General features: G+C 33.8%; 1 protein-coding gene across 2 annotated transcripts in view; it reads right to left on the minus strand.

The window, feature by feature from the left end:
• The window catches only part of LOC145269246 (isoleucine--tRNA ligase, mitochondrial-like), a 131236-nt gene extending 112945 nt beyond the window's left edge, over positions 1-18291 (minus strand). For both annotated transcript variants that reach the window (XR_013864967.1, XM_080124869.1), the window contains exons 1-4: positions 18013-18291; positions 8426-8548; positions 7683-7842; positions 5049-5197 (exon numbers count right to left, since the gene is read on the minus strand). Coding sequence is in view for 1 of the 2 variants with exons in the window: in XM_080124869.1 (XP_079980995.1) it covers positions 5049-5197; positions 7683-7842; positions 8426-8548; positions 18013-18231 (651 nt within the window). In the remaining variant the exon portion in view is untranslated. The remainder of the gene's footprint in view (positions 1-5048; positions 5198-7682; positions 7843-8425; positions 8549-18012) is intronic.
• Positions 18292-20222: the final 1931 nt, after the last annotated feature.

Consider the following 20222-nt stretch of genomic DNA (forward strand, 5'->3'; position numbering starts at 1 on the left):
TCTTTTTTTCATAATTTGTTGCTTTTATTTTATTTGTACCCTTCTCTCACTGGTCCACCTCCTCCCCCAACCTGAACCTGCTGGACTACTTTGTTTGGTCATATGTCGAGAGCATCACCAACATGACCTCTCACAACACCAAAGCCAGCCTAATTGCCGCCATCTGCCGAGTATTTGCCAAGCTCCCGCCGGTGCTTGTGGAAAAGGCATACTCTCAGTTTTGGACCTGTATTGAGGTGGTTACGTTGAATAGATGCCAGCTCTACTACATAATCAAGATACCTGAATTGATATCTATATATAAATTTATGTTCCTGTCTGTTTGTTTGTTTGTTCACAATTTGATTAATAGATACAAGAGGTAATTACTTTATTATTTCATTCATTTCTATATATATATACGAGGGGCGTGCAATAAGTAATGCCCCTAACCCATTTCCCATAGCAGTAGAGCAACGAAACTTGGCACAGTTATTAGTCTTTCTCTACATAGGAACCACCCAGAGTTATGCATTTCTCTCATCGTTTGATGCAGCTCTGGAGACCATTTTTGTAGAACACCCCAGGTTGGTTCTCCAACCACGACGTTACTTCAGAAATCAAGGCTGCATCATCTGGGAAACGCTTTCTTTCAAAAACAAATTCATGGCTGGGAAGAGGTGAAAGTCAGAGGGTGCAAGGTCAGGAGAGTAGGGAGGATGGGTGAGGATTTTCATAACCACACGCCTGTGCTTCTGATCTGGCGACATGCAAGTTGTGGACCGGAGCATTGTCCTGCAGGAGGAGGGTACCTTTGCTGATCTTGCCCCGCTTCTTGATTTTGATAGCTTCCCTTAATTTCCTCGAAAGTGAAGCATAATAGGCTCCTGTAATTGAGGTACCCTTTGCCAGAAAATCTGTCATCACTACTCGGTCCTGGTCCCAGAAGGCTGTGAGCATGACCTTGCCAGCGGAGAGCTGCACCCTTGCCTTCTTTGGAGGTGGTGAGTCCAATTGCTTCCACTGCATTGACTGGGCTTTGGTCTCTGGATCATAGTGATGGACCCAGGTTTCATCCTGTGTAATCAGTCTTTTGAAAAACTTTGACTCATCTTCTTGGCACATCTCCAAATTCATCCTCGAGTACTCAACGTGTTCTCGCTTCTGGAATGGTGTGAGCAACCTGGGAATCCATCTGGCAAACACCTTATGCATATGCAAATGTTTATGAATGATAGTTTCCACAGACTCTGTACTAATCTTGACATCTTGGGCTATTTGGCGAATAGTAATGCGCCGATCTTCCAAAATGGCAGCCCCCAACTTAACGGACAGATGCCTCATCAATGACAGAAGGGGGGGGGGGCAACCAGGTCTTAGAGCTGTTTCCACAGACTTCCGGCCATGTTTGAATTCACAATGCCAGCGTTTTACAAGGTCATATGATGGGGCATTATCACCATAATTTTCTTTCATTTCATCAAAAGTCTCCTGTGGTGTGCGTCCTTTCAAGTACAAAAACCGGATCACTGCTCGACATTCAACAGGCTCCATTTCACACCTGACTCAGTTCAAACACCTGTAAAACAGAAACCACAGTTAGTTCAATGCTGTAATTTGCCACATAATCTGTAGAGATATAAATCATTGTACATGCAAAATTTCAGCTAGATCAGACAACTGGAAGTGGGTCAGGAGCATTACTTATTGCACGCCCCTTGTAGTATGATTCTTGCAAAATATACGGTTAAGAGGTGGTCTCATTTGCATATTACATTAAGGAAAATCAATTTTATTAAATAGCGGTATGTTAGCTATTGTTTATAGTGAGAGAATTGTTTTAAGTTTTCCATTTAAGTTTATTATTTAAATTTGATTTATATTGATAACATATTTAATTTTATTTATTTTTACCGACATCGATTTTCTTAGAAATCGGTTTAAGTTATTTCCCCTGGGCGCCAACTTTATTTTTTTCTTTTTTTTTTTTCTTTTTCGACAGATATTAAAACTAAAAACAATTCACCCAAACTTTAAAGCATTATTTTTGGAATTAGTTTAAATAAAATAATTTCCAACGTGATTTCGCAATTAACGTTGTGATCCGATGGATTTTTATTTTAAAATAAACAAACAATTCAATTCAACTACGATTCTTTATTTAAAACAACAAAAAAAAAAACTTCCATTTATGTTTCTTTACCAGTTTTTTTTCTTTACATTTTTTTGACATTGTAACTAATTTTTTTTTTTCTTTTAATAACACAAAAAGTCATAACTCATCATTTTTATAACGTAAAAACGTGTATTTCGGTTAACACAAATTCTACTTTGGTATTTTTGAAATTGAATTATTTACAATTTGTTTTCCTTGCAAGAGACCGTAAAGACAAATCTTTCTAGACTGAGGCAGCATTAAAGAAATTCGCTTAAACTGGTATATAATCATAAAAAGGTGCTCAATATCTGGAGAATAGCTTCTCTTCGTATCCCTTCTGCCGAAATCTCTTTTTTTTTTTTTTTTTACATGGGTGTCACCACTTATCAAGGCCCAGAGACCACTCGAGGATGAGGGTTAATAGGTATACATTAGTCATTGTGATTTTAGCATAGTAAACAGTGGGAATTTTGTAACTTGGATTACTTAGGTGGACGATTCAATTAGAACTTGTTCACATTGGACTTTTTTTTTTTTTTTTTTTCATAGGCATCAACTCATTATCAAGGCCAAGAGGCCACTCAAGGATAAGGGTTAAAGAGTGTACAGTAGAAATTGGACAATATAATAATCATTAGTAATGAAACTCTGTTAAATTTGATAATTATATGGAACGGCTCATCAAGAACTTATTTACGTTAGACTTGAAGACAACCATATTGTAGTCAGCCGGAAAGCAGGAAAACGGAAGACAATTCCACAGGCGTGCAGTTCTAATAAAAAAGCTTTGTTCATGGAATCTACGTTTAGGTTTAGGCACAGATAAAGAGTGGGGGGAATTATTGATAGTGTTTACAGCTAGACGAGTGTTTCTTGTGAAAGTTTTGCGAGGGGGGACTTATGGAGAGTTTGTCACATACTTCTTTTTTTTTGGGGGGGGGGTATTACGTTTTCATTCGTTCTTTTATTTTGAAATATTTGTGTGGGGTAACGATGGAGTTGACATATAATAATGAAAAACAGTTCAATATTCTTAGTATAGCAGGTGTGGCGAAACCAAACTTCATGTTGACCCTGCCAACGCTGGGTATCCATGCTAGTATATATATAGTTTCTCTTCGTATCCCTTCTGTAAAAATATCTGGTGGGGAGTCTTTTTTTTTTTACATACTTCTTTTTGGGGGCGATTATCTTTTTGTGTTTTCATTCGTCCTTTTATTTTTTAAATTTTTGTTGGGATAACAATGGAGTTGACATATAAGAATGAAAAACTATGCAATATCCTTAGTATTGCAGGTGTATCCAAACTGAACTTCATGTCAACCCTGGCAATGCTGGGTATCCATGCTAGTTTTCAATAAAAGTTTTAAAATAAAGCTGTAGTGTTGTGTTCTTTAAGGGGACAATTTTATCGTTCCATCTTGTATCATTTTACTTGAGCCACGAAAAAGGATTTTAATCAAACTTCAAGCTACAGCGGATTTAGTTGGAAGCACCCCATATAACCATCATTCTTGCTGAACATGGCTCTGGGAGATGGTTTTGCATGAAAGATATCATTTCTTTTTTAGATTTAATTTTGGGGAGTGGTTTATGTTTTTCGTACCTGTCATTGGTCAATTAATATTTAAGGATTAGAATATGTGAAGGGTTCCATTCAAAATTCTGTATTGATTCACAAGTTGAACAAAAAAGTTTTCACAGCTCGACAAAACACATCTAAAGAAGGTCAGGGGTTACATTGATTGAGACGTGAGAATTACGGCCAAGATGAGAATAGTAGTCCCAGAGTTTGCACAGATTTTTAATGTTCCTTTTCGAAGTTTTTCAAAGATTTATCCAGACAAAGTTCAAGTTTTCAAAACAAAATTTGGGGTTTCTTTTACATCCGCAGCGATTCAAAAAAGTAGTAAAAAATTAAATATATGACAAATAAATGTTACCATCTATAATATAAATCTCACTTGTCTGTTTAAACGTGTGTATATCTGCCTAAAACTTTCGACAGAGGCGACAGATTTTCAAGAGATCGGTAGTGTTTTAAAGCTCTACCCTTCGGCCGACAAATATCAAAAAATTGCCCGAAAACATTAATTCCTTTACCCTCAACTGGGCACTTTTCTACAGGGAGGGGTCGCTTTTTTCGCCGATATTTTTGAAAGTCATCCCCTCTTTTCGATTCTCTAGCCTTAATTTAAATAGGAAGGAAGAACAGATGGACGACCTAATTTTAAATTATCACACAATTTTTTGGAGATTCACCATTGAGTAGTCCCATTTGTACAAAGAAAGAATTTTTTAGAGGGGGTGGGAAGGCATAATTTTCTACTCCCCCCTTTGTGCCCCCGCCCCAAAATAAAAAAAAAAAATTAAATTATAAACAAGAACAAAAATAGATGGAGATTTGAATCTTTATCACAAAACTACCCATGGTAATTTAGTGATAAAGGGACATAACTGTACGCAATTTCAGAACAATGTATTTTGATTTTATTTTCAATATTTAAAAAATATTATAATGGTATTTTTTATTAAAACTTAAAAAAGAATTTAATAGTATGTATTTCGATTTTACTTTTAATGTTTCGATACAAATTTTTACAGTACAATTTTCAAGGCCTTTGATATTTTCAAGGATTTTTCAAGGTAATAATAGAAAAAAAGTCTTTTTCCAGGCAAAAGTTAAAATTCAAGGACTTTTCAAGTCCGTACGAACACTTTGAAAAGGAAATGGTTTTAATGATTTAACGACTATAAAGGGAGGTAATTCGTTTCTCATTAATTAATGTTTGCAATGATGATGTTTTTTTTTTGTGAGACTAGACATCGGACAAGAAAATTAATATTTAGATTACCAGTATCCATCAAATTCTGAACGAAGATGAAGATTTTAAAAACATATAACACATACCTTTTTGTACATCTCGTAAAAGATGCTGAGCTGTTCGGCTGAATACGAAACATCCATAGTTTGGTAAGCGTTATCCCAATCACCAAGAATTCCCCAATTTTGAAAAGATGATTTTTGTTTTTTGATTATTTTCTGGGCAAATCTGCGAGCTGGAAGAAAAGTAAAAGATATATATTATTGATGGGACGATTACAATATTTTTCCTCAATTTTGCTCAAAACAAAAAAGAATAAGTGAAGTAACAACCCTGTTTAAATATTATATGAAAAGAAAATTTTTTTTTTTTTACATAGGTGTCACCACTTATCAAGGCCGATAGGCCATTCAAGGATAAGGGTTAAAGAGTGTAGAGTAGTCAAAAGGACAATATAGTAATCGATAGTAATGGAAGTTCGGTAAATTTGTTAACCTAAGTGGAACGGCTCATCAGAAACTTGTTCACGTTGGACTTGAACACAACCATATTATAGACAGCTGGAAAGCAGGAAAACGGAAGACAATTCCACAGGCGCGCAGTTCTAAGAAAGAAGCTTTGATCATGGAATCTATGTTTAGGTTTAAGCACAGATAAAGAGCGGGGGAAATTATTGATAATGTTTTCAGCTAGTCGTGTGTTTCTTGTGAAGGTTTGGCGAGGGGGGACCATAGATTGAAGCTCAGTCGAACACTTTCCATGAAAATAACGATAAACCAGAGACAAACTCGCAACATCTCTTCCGTGAGATAGAGGTTGCAGTGAAGAAAAAAGGACATCTCCCACCAGGCCACGGAGTCTATTTTGAACCCTATCAAGGCAGGACAAGTCTTTTCTAGCAGCTCCTGCTCATATGTGGCAACAGTATTCCATCCTTGGACGTATCTGGCTCTTATATAGATAGAGAATTGCATCAGCAGTGAGATATCTACTGGATCGATAGAAGGATCCAACCATTTTTCCAGCGGCCTTGGCAACAGATTTGATGTACGTATTCCATTTAAGATCAGGAGTAAAGGTCAAGCCCAGAAGCCTGTCAAAACTTGAGGCCTCCTCAAGACGAGAGCCATTCATTTTAATTGATGCCAAATGGGGATCAGAACTGTTAAAATGATCAGAAATGTTAAAACTTCTTAAAAAAATCGTTGCCCGAGTGTTTGTGTTGGGGGGGGGGGATTAAAAAAAAGTTTTGGTAGGTAGGTAGGATCGAACCCAAAGCCTTGAGGTGAAGTTGGAAAATAAAGTGTGAAAAAAATGTGACATGTTAACTGCTCGGCCAGCAAGAAAGAGTAACTAAAACATGTTTGAATTTATTTAAGTATTAAGAATTGACAGGTGCCCGCACTTAATGAGGTCAAATATTAGTAGCGGAGTTAACTTTTACTGCGGGGCAGTTTGTTTGGGTTTGGCTGGTTTTGTTTCCTCAAGATGTTGGGGAGGGGGACCAGCTCCCCATAAAAAGGGGATTGTCCAAATTGAATAGCAATTGTCCAATATAAGGAGAAACTCCGCATTGATCAAAGCTGGTTACTTTCTGGTTGTTTCCGGCAATCGTGCCGGGAACAATGCCAGCTTCGAATTAGTTTCGCTTTTATACGAAAAAGCCGAATCAACAAGCGGTAATTGAAAAAAAATCTCGATAATAGTGCGTGAAAGTTGGGCAAATTAAAGATAGATTTGACCTCCGTTCTTAAGTCATAGATATTATGATTTAGACAGCATATAAAAAGTTTTAAGAAGGAGTGAGCAGACCAGAAAAAGTCTTTTGCGGACATACACAAAAAATGCACACACTAACACGCATTTTGCCTTTTACATATACTAGACTACCTGTGACCCGTTGGGTCAGTATGTTATATTAGCTATGTAATTAATATAGGCCTACTATATAGATACACAGAAAGTTCTGTCAGACATATATAGACATAGATATATAGGTATATAGATAAATAGATACAGGGATTGAGAACGCACTAAAAATGTGACATTTTTTGCATTTGTTTTTGCATTTCCATACACCAAACATGGATATAAATATCACTAAAACATCTGCTGGGTCATAAGCTTCATTTTAGTACCTAACTTGCCTGGTTGGGTTACCTGTAGGCTGAGATAAACCACGTTACACACACAGACAGTAGGAAAATTTATATATAGATAGATGAATTGGAAAGAGGGTCACCCGGCTTTTTCTGATTGTAAAATACACTTAAATATAATATTTTAATTCGTCCAGATTTTGTATATATTATTATAGAGTCGTTATTTCAAAAGTTTAAAAAAAAAAAAAAAATATTATGGTGCCATCAGCTAGAATCAAAACCAAAAGCAAAACTGTAGCATTCAAAGCTGGTGACGTTACCACTGTACGAACGTGACACGCATATGAACTGATTAAAAATAAACTAAGATGAATGCACAAAATGTTTAACGATTTTTTTCATTTTTGACCCCTTAAAAACTATTTCAACCAGCTAAAGACCCATAAAAAAAAAAACGGTCCATAAAAAATCCAATCATTTGAGGCCCCTAGCGCTGTTCTACGACTTTTAGTTTCAGAGGAGATAGAGTTTGAAAATATGAAGACAGACAGACACAGTAAGTTTTATATATTAGATTTGTCGCAAGATTAAAGAAAAATACAGCATTTGAATAATAACCTTTGCTTCTGATGACTGATGCGGGTAATGACTTTGTGTTTCCGCCATCTTGTCGTACAGCTTTCAGTTCAATAGGCAATCCATGGCAATCCCAGCCTGGAAGGTAGTTTATCCGATAACCCTGTAGCAACTTATAACGGTTGACAATGTCCTTCAGAATCTATAAAATATAAAAAGAGAAACAAAGGTAGAGGATGTAATTTTCCAAATTTTCCATAAAAAATTACTTTTAACTAAATAACTTTCTACTGGATGACTTTTTGTAATTCTTGGATATATTACTATTTTTGACATGACAATTCAGCAAGTAACAAGCCACGGGTGCGTGGCCCCCGACTGGAAACAATGCTGAGATAAGCGGAGAGCACATACAGAACCTGAGAGTCACAAATTGTCACCCATTTAGTGCTGACCAGGTTTAATGTTGCTTAACTTATGTGGTTCAGCAAAACCGGTGTGTCAATATGATTATGCCGTACAGTAATACTGTATGATTGAAATTCTACATTGGATCATGTCACAAGAAGTAGAGTCGATTTACACTTTAACGTATGGCAGCTATGGCCCCAGAATGATAATGCGTACTTCTGTAACATACTTTTGCTAATACATTTTTTTGTTAACTATACCACTGGGTTTGTCTTGATTATTATTGGCCAGCAAGACCACAACAATGACCTGCTGCACGGTGTACACATTTTAAGAAAACAGAGAGGTCCGCTCAACAACGGAATAAAGCTTACCTTGTTCACAGCATGGCCTACATGTAATGATCCGTTGGCATAGGGAGGTCCATCATGTAGCACGAACTGACAATCTCGGTCCTGTGTTCGTTGCCATTGGTAAAGTGAGGTAAATCCAAATTTCTGAAAAGATAAAAAAAAAAAATTATTAAAACAACAAAAAAAGCATATATATATATATATATATATATATATATATATATATATATATATATATAACTACTCAATTTACTCACATAAAATTAATATACGAAAGTATAGATTTATGCGTAAACTTTAAGTATTTACTTCAAAAGTGCTCAATACGTAGGTAGAGCTAGTTAGTAATTTATAAAATATATATGGCGATTAAGCTACACTGAATATTCTGCGTTTCATCCACTCTAGGATTCCTAAGCCTGAGGAGTCCTAGAGTGGATGAAACCCCGAATATTCAGTGTAGCTTAATCGCCATATATATTTTATAAATTACTATATATATATATGCATATATATATATAGCTTACTGAAATTAGCCAACTTTCCCAACACGTTAATGTTCGTAGATGTGATATCTACCGCTTGCATACCAGCAGTAACTATCTTAGTTGTATAGGACGTGTTACTTGTCACATAGAATGTAGAACTAGATAAAAAATATAAATTAAAATCGAAGCATAGCCAATAGATTGCACCGCAGCCCATATAGTTAGGTCGTCAGTATTGCACACTTCATATGAGTGATGATCTGGGTTTGCATAGAAAGGTTTTTCAGAAAAAGGATATGAAAGTTTTTTTAGATTACCAAGCAAGCTGGATCTAAAAAAAAAACTTTCATATCCTTTTTCTGCAAATCCTCCTGCTACAGGACTTCTGATAAATTTATCATTTTGACTTTGACTTTCCATGTCTTACTGACTTTAGCAAATAGGGTGCATACCTTTATAAATATTTGCTAATATTTTCTCTCCTCTGATGAGATGGTAGACATCGAAACCCTATAGGTTAAGGAGATTAATTTTCTAAAGCATTCTTTGTCTTGCTTAGAATAATAAAAATTCTTTGATATGAAATTCATGTCAATGAGAGTTTTTTGAAATTCATTGAATTACAATTTAATTTATTTGCTCTATCTTGCATATCGAGAAATTCTTGTTCAGATGGAATAACTTATAGAATATTACTGCCAGTAATATTTTGTAAACCTTAAAATCTCACGTTTCCATAACAACTGATTGTTAAATAAAAACTATTCTGAAGTATATATATATATATATATATATATATATATATATTATATAATATAAAATAAAATAAAATTACAATTAAATTTACCAAAATGATCAAAGATGGTAAAACTAAAGTATATTATAAATATTAAAGAATTAATATTTATAAAGTAATCTCAACCAGATGTAAAAGCTTGATAAAACCAAATAGGAGATAGAGCTTATAATAAGAGCAAACAGTTAATAAAACATGTTAAAAAACACTTTGAAAAAGAGTTAAAAACATATTTAATCTGAAAAGGAAACACTTGATAAGTGGATAGTCCTTAATCCGCGGCGTTTCGAAGACATATTTTCCTTTTAATCTGAGGGTAGGAATTAGTAAAATGCGGGATCGGATTTTGCATACAAAAGTGTTTGATGAAACTGCAAGTAAGTCAAAGATCTTACTTGATAACAAAAAGTGAAGCAGAGGGAATATCGTGAAGATTGTATGCAAAATCCGATCCCGCATTTTGCTAATTCCTATCCTCTGATGAGAAGGAAAGTATTTCTTCGAAACTCCGCGGATTAAGGACTATCCACTTATCAAGTGTTTCTTTTTCAGATTAAATATGTTTTTAACTCTTTTTCAAAGTGTTTTTTAACATGTTTTATTAACTGTTTGCTCATATATATATATATATATATATATATATAATTTTTTTTATTCATCCAACCTTGACAGACGTGTTTCAAATATTATCTCTAGTACTTTTCTTTTAATGATTTGGAATTCATTCCATTTGCACTTTTTTCCAAGGAACTCTGCCTTTTGGATGATTTTGGACCATTTGGAATTTACCGAGTGGATTGAAATTTTAAATTCGACCGTTTTGGATTTTACCACTTTTGGATTTTTACCCTTCACCGGACTATCCATTCATGTGAAATCTTTTTATTATTTTTCTTTTGCCTCCTATTCCCCTTACCTCACCCTTTTTTTTTTAACCAAATAAGAGCTTTGACTTACTTGTAGTTTCATTAAATAATTTTATATGCAAAATCCGATCCTGCATTTTGCTAATTCCTGCCCTCTGATGAGAAGGAGAGTATTTCTTCGAAACTCAGCGGATTAAGGACTATCCACTTATCTTGTGCTTCCTTTTTTAAAATTAAATATGTTTTTAACTCTTTTTCAAGATGTCTTTTAACATGTTTTATTAATCATTTGTTCATATATATATACACACACACACACACACACTCATAGCAAAATTGAATACTGAAAGGCTCATCTCTTTGCTTCTATGGGACGAAACTACATAAAAATTTGCAGGCTTTTTTGAAGATTATAATATTATTCCATGGTTAAAAATTTGTGATGATTGGCAAAAAAAGAACTGATATTTGCAAACCACCTTTCTGCGCAGCATTATAAGTTCTAAATCTTAGTGATTACTGATCAGAATTTAACAAATGTGGGCTCGTTGGAAAGCTAATGACCTGAATTGTGTAGTGGGCTATGTGACATTTTCCCTTAATGGAGCACTATAAGGGGATCATCCATCATCCAGAGCTTATTTTTGGCACTTTTTTACAGTCATAAAATGTTTCAATCATAGTCATTTGTTTTTCTAGTTTTGCATATGAATTACAAAATATCTGATATTTCCCCCAAACATCTGACTTTGTGATATAAAATTATGTACTGTGATATGTTAACATATATATATATTTCCCAAACCTTTGGCGTTGATGGAGGGGAGACTATAATTTGCTGCTATGGTTTCAAATGATCTGAAATAACAGTAAGGGGAGACTTGATTCCAAATATTTCTCATATTATATCTCCTTTCTTTTGAAAATAGGGTACAATTATATTTACAGTGTCAAATAATCCTTATACACTGTGAAATTTACTGAAATTGTATAAAAACCAAACAGGCGAGATATAACATATGAGAACTATTTGGAATCAAGTCTCCCTTCGCCGTTATTTCAGATAATTTGAAACCATAGCAGCAAGGCCAGAGGTTTTGAAGAAATATCAGATATTTTGTAATTTATATGCAAAACTATGAAAACAAGTGACTATTATTGAAACATTTTATGGCTGCAAAAAAGTGCCAAAAATAGGTTTAGGATGGTGGATGATCTCCTTAATGTGTGACCTTAAGGGCAAATGTCATGGAGCCCCCTACACAAATCACGTCATTAGCTTTTCAACGACTTCTCATTTGTAAAATTCTGATCAGTAGTCACTGAGATTTATAAAATTGCCAAAAAAAGGTGGTATATATATCCACACGTACATACCATATCTTTCGTTCTATGGGCTAAAACTACATAAAAATTTGCAGACTTTTTGAAAATTATAATATTATTCTATGGTTAAAATCTTATGACAAATGGTAAAAAAAGAACCTATATTTTCAAACCAATAAAATATGCCCAAATTTGTTCCTACACTTGTATATAGTGTCCTGGCCGGCTTTGCCTTTGCCGCTTTAGGATGAATTTTGCTTAGGGTTTTTTTTTTCTTGGTTGTCTCCCCTGTGGCCTTGTCAGGCCACCCATATATTTATATATACATTAATAATAGCATGGATACCCAGCGTTGCCAGGTTTGATATGAAGTTCGGTTTGGCCGCACCTGCTATACTAAGAATATTGACCAGTTTTTCATTATTATATGTCAACTCCATCATTATCGCAACAAAAATTTCAAAAATAAAAGAACAAATGAAAACACAAAAATGTAATCCCCCCCCCACACACACACACCAAAAAAAGCAGAAGTATGTGACAAAGTCTTCATAAGATATTTCGGCAGAAGGGATACGAAGAGAAGCTATTCTCTGGATACTGAGCACCTTTTTATGACTATATTCCAGTTTAAGCAAATTTCTTTTATGCTCCCTCAGTCTAGAAAGATTTGTTATTATGGTTTATTGCAACAAAAACAAACTGTAAACAATTCCGTTTCAAAAATACTAAAATAGAATTTCTGTTAACCGAAAGACACGTTTTTATATTCTAAAAATGATGAGTTATGACTTATTAAAAGAAAAAAAAAAATTAGCAGTTACGATATCAAAAAAATGTGAAGAAAAAAAATGGTAAAAAAACATAAATGAAAGTTTTTTTTTGTTTTTGTTTTTGTTTTAAATAAAGAATCGTAGTTGAATTGGATTGTTTGTTGATTTTAAAATAAAAATCCACATGACCAAAACGTTAATTGTGAAATCACGGAAATTATTTTATTTGAACTGATTCCAAAAATAATGCTTGAAAGTTTGTGTGAATTATTTTTAGTTTGATTATCCACCGAAAAAGAAAACAAAAATAAAAAGAAGAAAGTTAGCGTCCAAAGGAAATAACTCAAAACTCAAATAACTCAAACTGTTTTATAAAAAAAAAATTGATGTTGGTAAAAATAAATTAAATTAAATATGTTATCAATATAAATCAAATTTAAATAATAAACTTAAATAGAACACTTAAAACAATTCTCTCACTATAAACAATAACTAACACACCGCTATTTAATAAATCGATTTTCCTTAATGTAATATGCAAATGACGTCATTTCTAAATCGTCTATTTTACATGAATCATACTATATATAGGAATGAATGAAGCACTGAAATAATGAACCTTTTGTACATATTAATCAAATTGTGAACAAACAAACAAACAGACAGGAATACAAATTTATATATATAAACAAATTTACAAGATCGCGACACTGGACATACTAATGTTTCGGACAGATGGTTGGTTAAAACCACAAGCAAAACTTTTTTTTTTAATGTCATTTGATGAAGACTTATTTTTTTTTTTTCATTTTTCTTAAACTTTTTCTTCTAGGGGATGGGACATCCAACCAGATGTCTGACATTTACCCCTATTTTAGTGAGTCCAACCAAGAGATCTTTTCAGGATTCTAGCCGTCCCTTTCAGTGCAATCGTTTGTATTTCACTTGCACTTGGTTCACCGGGTATGCTTGCTATGTATTTTTTAAAGTTCTTTTTCATAAGCCCAGTTGCTCCTATGATGACTGGTATAATTGAAATGTCTTTTAATTTCCAATTTCGTTTCATATCATACATAAGTCCTTGATACTTTGTTATCTTTTCCCTCTCAACTCTGTTAAGCCCTGTATCATTGGGTACACTGACCTCTATTACGGTCACTTTTTTGTTTGCTCTGTCCCAAATCACTATATCTGGTTTAACAGCTGCGTTTTATGGTATGTCTAGTGTCGTTAGCATGTAAATTTGTTTTATATTAATAAAATATATCTTTCACTTCTTATACTGAGCACTCTTAATAACCTCGTTAAATTCATGAGGTTATCAGTTTTGAACACCTATATATATATATATATATATATATATAGAGAGAGAGAGAGAGAAAGAGAGAGAGAGAGAGAGAGAGAGAGAGAGAGCGAGATTCAGCCACTCTGATAAGTCATAGACAACGAAACACGTGTCAGTGGATGATTGCATTTTAAAAATAATATATATACCGCTCCCCATGTCGGGGTACCAAATTGGTTAAAGGGAAAATTATTCCCAGCTTGCATTTAGGTAAAAATGCGATTCATAAATAATTGAATTCATTCAAAACATATCGCTAAAACCAAAACAAACAACATTTATATATATATATATATATATATATAGATAGATAGATAGATAGATTTTGTTATTGTTGTTATTTTTTAAGCGATACATATCGTTAATATTGGCTCCGCCTCGGAGCTCATTTTTTTATTTACTTAGAAAGTCGCCCTTTTTAATTTTGGACGTATATAACATTATTTATATTTATTTATTATTTTTAAAACAGTAATCTACGTACACGCGTGTTTCAAGGTCATTACCTCTCATCAGCGTAGTTTAACTGTTTCTAGGGATCGAACCTCAGACCATGTTTACCACAGTCCGGTGCCTTAACCGTTAGGCCATAATCCCTAGATTAATTATACTGTTTATTTTTATCGCTTATAAATTTAGATTTTGTTATTGTTGTTATTTTTCAAGCGATACAAGCGATTAATTATTATTATTTTTAATTATTATATTTTTTAAAAATAATAAATAAATAAAAAAATGTTGTATATATATATATATATATATATATATATATATATATATATGCATGATGAAAATAATGGAAATAGTATTCCGACAAAATAGAGAAATAAAAAGGAACAAACCGTATTATGTGTTCATCAACATTTCGTCTTTATTTCCTCCAAAGGAAGTCTCAAAATAAAGACGAAATGTTGATGAACACATAATACGGGGTGTTCCTTTTATTTCTCTATATATGTATATATATATGTATATAATTTTCAGAATGTGAGAGATTATATAATTATTGCCACAGTCAAACATCGCACCTCGCAATATATATGTGTATATATATTAGTAGCGTTCAATAAATAATGCCCCTGACCCACTTTCAGTTGTCTGATCAAGCTAAAATTTTGCATGTGCAATGATTTATATCTCTATGGGTTATGTGACAAATTACCGCTCTGAACTAATTGTGGTTTCTGATTTACAGGTGTTATAACAAAGTCAGGTGTGAAATGGAGCCTGTTGAGTGTCGCGCAGTGATCCGGTTTTTGTATTTGAATGGATGCACACAAAAGGAGACTTTTGATGACATAAAAAAAATGTATGGAAAGGATGCTCTATGATATGACTTTGTAAAAACGCTGGCATCGTGAATTCCAACACAGCTGAAAATCTGTGGAAACGATTCCTAGACCGTAAATGACCTCAACGAATGTCCATTCCAAACAGACATTCGTTCACCACTTTTATAGTGCTCAAGCCGCTTGTTTACAAACAAACAGCGAGCCTCGCATTTTTTAGCCAATTAAGTAGCGGGTGGTGAGATTATTTGCGACAGTGCTCTACCCAAAGAGGGAGTGAAAAGCATAAACACTAAGGTAAATATTTTTCATAAGATGAACATATGTTTATTTATATTTACAGATAAAGATAGTGCTGAATTAACTCATGAGTATCTCATTAAAATTGCATCTAACAACATGCACGAACCAAAGGAGCATCAGACCTATCAGAATTTCCCAGACCTGATACCCCTCCTCACACACACACACACACACACACACACACACACACACACACACACACATTCCTGCCATTGATGAGGCATTAATCAGTCGTTGAAGCTGCCATTTTGGAAGATCGATGGGTGAGTATTGATCAAGAGGTAAAGGTTAATACAAGGTCTGTGGAAACTATCATTCATGACCATTTGTATATGCATAAGCTGTCTACCAGATGGATTCCCTGGTTGCTGACACCTTTCCAGAAGCAAGAACCTGTCGAGTGCCTGCGGATAAATTTGTCAAGATGAGTCAATATTTTTTAAAAGACTGATTATCTATATATATATAAAAGGCAAACCGCGCGCAAAATTTTTTGTATGTCGAAGAAAGGCTTTTTTTTTGGGGGGGGGGGTACTATCGCTTAGAACTTCTTATATATCCTGTAGATCATAATATGTACGAATTGCAAATGCGCGTCGCGGCTAGATTTATTTACATCGAGTTTTACACAATTCTTAGTATTTCGGCCCCTCTTGTGTTGATTCAGCTTTTTTATATAAAAGCGAAATTGGTGAAGCTAAGGCGCAGTTCTCGGCCTACAGGCCGGTAGTGTCCAGAAAACAATAGACGTTTGGTCAATGTCGGTTTTCATCGTCATATCAGACAATTGCTTTCATTTGGATACTCCCCTAATAAACGGGGGAGCTGGTTTTTCCCCAACACGTTGGGGAAACAAACCAGACAAAGTTGGGTATAAAAAAAAAAAAACTATCCCGCAGTAAAATTAACATGACCTCGTTAAACATGCACTTAAAAACTGTCTCACAAGCGTGATATTTGATCTCAATTTGAACTCATCCACTTTTTAATCGCTAAATTTAACGTCTTACATTGCTTCCGTCACTGTAGTGCACTGCAGGCGTATGTAATCAGCCTATTGGCCTCAAGACTCTGGGTTTGAGCCTACCTGCCACCAACGCCCCCCTTTTTTTTTCTTTTACAGCTACAAAAGTTTTTTTTTTCATTTTTAAAATGGTTGTTTTTTTTTAGTTTTATTTTTTTTAAGAAGTTTAACATCGTTTTTTTTTTTATTTATATTTAAACAGAGTTAAGTTTCCTTTACGTTCTTCATTACAAACACACACACCTACAAACACCCGGACAACGCCGGGCACCCCGCTAGTTTAAAAACACTCGGAATCACCACCTCCAAGACTTACGTGATAAAAATGTAAATAAAAGCGACTTAAAATACTTTAAAACCAGGCATGACACTAATTTTCAACACCCATAACAAAAAATACAAGTAAAAACTAGTAAAATTAAATTAATTTATCGTAATTTTTTGTGGAAGATTCGGTCTTAAAACTTATGATTAAACAGACAGTCTATTATAATAATTAAAAATCTGGCGCTTCTACATAATTGGGATGAGATTTTGTAGTCAATATGGATATAATCATCTTTAAAATATGAGGAATACGTGGATACCATTGTTTTTACGTGAAATTCAGTTTCCGAAATGTCGTCTCAATAGTGTAAGCGCTAAAAATCTATTATAATAAATTATAATTAAAAAAAAAAAAAAATCGATGTAATTTTAATTGCAGTAGTACAATAAAAATTTTACATCTTATTCAGTTAGGTAGAAAAGTAACTTATCTTGCCTTTAATAACATTTATTTGCTATGTATCTGTTTTTTTAAAAACTTTTTCGTGCCTTTGTGAATTATAATACAAACCTCACTCCCCCAAAATATCTTTATTGGAAATTAATTGCCCAGAAAAGAACTTAAACACGATTTAAAATAACAAATAAAATAGAATACGGACTACGCTATTTTTAGATAGGATTTTCAAGTTAATTAAAATTTATACGGTATCTTTTGTTTATTAAATTTGTTAGGTGAAACTATAAAATAATTACAAAACTCGCGGATCAATAAGTGCAATGCACTTATTGATCCGCGCTATTTTTAAAATGGTATTTTAAAGTTTTATGTTTTTATTCAATTGTAAGGTTAAAGTACAGAATAACCACAAAACACCCTCTCCTCCCCATGTTAAGAATGGCTTTCTAAATAGTAACGTTATTATTTTAGCACGGATCAATAAGTGCACTCACTGCACTACTGCAGCGCAGCAGTCAGCACGCAGCAGTAGCAGTAGTACCCAAAACTCCCCCCCCCCCGTTAAGAGTGGCTTTCTGAATAATAACGTTATCATTTCAGTACGGTCCGTATTCTGCGCAAGTATCGAAAACGAAAAAGCGAATGTCAGGTTGGCGAAAAAAGCGGCTGACCTTCTGAATCCGCTTTTCCCGTTCAAACGCGGCCCCGTCTCTCAGGGTGAGAGAGAGTTTCGTCTTTGGCAGGTTCAGCGATCGTTCGAACTCATTGTGTGGTCTCTTCCCGTGTCTGGCACCCAGTCTGATCTCCCTGATGAAACGTAAGGGTGCACCCTGGCCATCACAAAGGTTATTTCGGCAACCGGCGACGATTCGAAGTAACAAGAGATACATCACTTCCTCAACCACGCACTTATTCAGCACATACACATACACACACAAAAAACAAAAACCAACAAAGCTAACTACATTTTATTTGTAATTATAATTAATTTCTCAGTTTTTTTTATAAAAAAATTTATCCTAACAATAATTTAAAATTCAATATAAATATTTAAAACCGAAATATATACCGTCATATATTGTATTTTCAATTTTTTTAACATAAAATTAGAAACGCAAAAAAAGTACGAAATTAAAATACTAATAGTAGTAATTTTGAAGGGGAGATAATTCAAAATGTTTAGTTTAGAGTTATCTCCCTTGTAAGGAAATACGCGTTTGTCCTATTTTTAGCGGATATAGGCTGTCAAGCGAAAAAAGCAGAAAAAAAAGAAAAAAAAAAGGACTGTAATTCTTACATGACTGGAGGGGACATTAAAAGAGATCACAACGTTACCATGATAACCGTAAAGATGTCAATATGATTGATTCCATAATTTCATTTTTGATACGTGTACAGTTTAATCAAGACATTAAAAAATGAACATATCGAAAAAAGGTTATTTTGTACGTATCCGTTATGGAACGAAGTTCTCCGAAAAAAAAATTTCACTTAATTTCATCGAATAGTTTGTTTTTTTTTTTGTTGTTTTTTTTTACAGCGGAAAAGCAATTTGTTATGATACCGAACAAAAGATTCGATTTTTAGGAAGCAAAGTTAGTATTAAAGATAGGGAGGGAGTGTCGGCGCTTTAAATTGAGTTATCTCCCCGTGGCGTGTTCAAAAAGTTCAAAGATGGCTGACTTCAACGCGCTGTCATAAAAACGTGTTTTTCCATTGTAAAAAAAAACAAAAAAATAAAAAAATAAAAATAAAAAACTACTCGATCAAATTAAGTGAAATCTTTTTTTACGGAACTTCACTCTTCAGTCCAAAACGGATACATACAATATAACTTGTAAGATAATTTGAATTACCTCCCTTTGACTGTTAAACCTTTTCTTTTACTGAACTCTTCTTAGAAAAGAAGCAGAAAAATATTTGGAGATCTTCAGTCCAAAACTGCTACGTACAATATAACCTTCTTTTTTTTTTTTTTCATCGATATTTTCATTTTTTAATGTCTTGATTGAACTGCACAATTACTTCATTTTTTTTTCACATGTTGTTAACAAACAATTCCTGTGACAAGGGACCAGATCAACGAAGAGCGTCATCATTGTTATGACGTTGAACATTTAACGGTGGATTATTACAACGTTACTGAGATGACGTTTTTCTAATCCCTCGACGCAAGCAAACAAATAAAAGGGTGTCAAAACCAGCATCAAAACGAAGTCGTATATAAAAATTAATAATATTGTTTTTATTTAACATAGCCAGGACAAAAGGAACTGTAACGGTTACCCAGGTTTCATTAGATCTCTTTTTTTCACCATAAATAAAATAAAATAAAATAAATCGGTAAATTTTCAGATTAGGTCCACCTCCACAATTTTCTTTTAAATAACGACTTTTAACGGTTTTCGACTATGCTGAATCGCATTGAAATTTTGCAAAAATAATTAGTTATCGAGATATAAAAAGTTGTATTAAGCATTGTATTCTTTGGCGGCCATCTTTTTTACGCTCGTATGCGCGCGCCATAAACAAATTTACTCATCTATGACTGACACTGCTCGGGCGTACAAAAGATGGCCGCTAGAGAATACAATGCATAATACAACTTTTTATATCTCAATAACTACTTATTTCTGCAAAATTTCAATGCGATTTTCGTATTCAGCATAGTCGAAAACCTGTAAAAGTCGTCATTTGAAAGAAAATTGTGGAGGTGGACCTAATCTAAAAAAAATACCAATAAGGTAAATCAAACACATAAAATAAACGGTGTTTATTTACACAAAAAAATAACAAGTAACAAACGAATCAAATGATGATGACTTGGTCTTCGGGACAAGATCACAGTGTAGTATCTGTTCTTCAGATGCTGCACTTCAAT

Source organism: Euprymna scolopes, chromosome 45 (genome assembly GCF_053919585.1).
Source record: "Euprymna scolopes isolate OS-2025 chromosome 45, ASM5391958v1, whole genome shotgun sequence".
NCBI lineage: Eukaryota > Metazoa > Mollusca > Cephalopoda > Sepiida > Sepiolidae > Euprymna > Euprymna scolopes.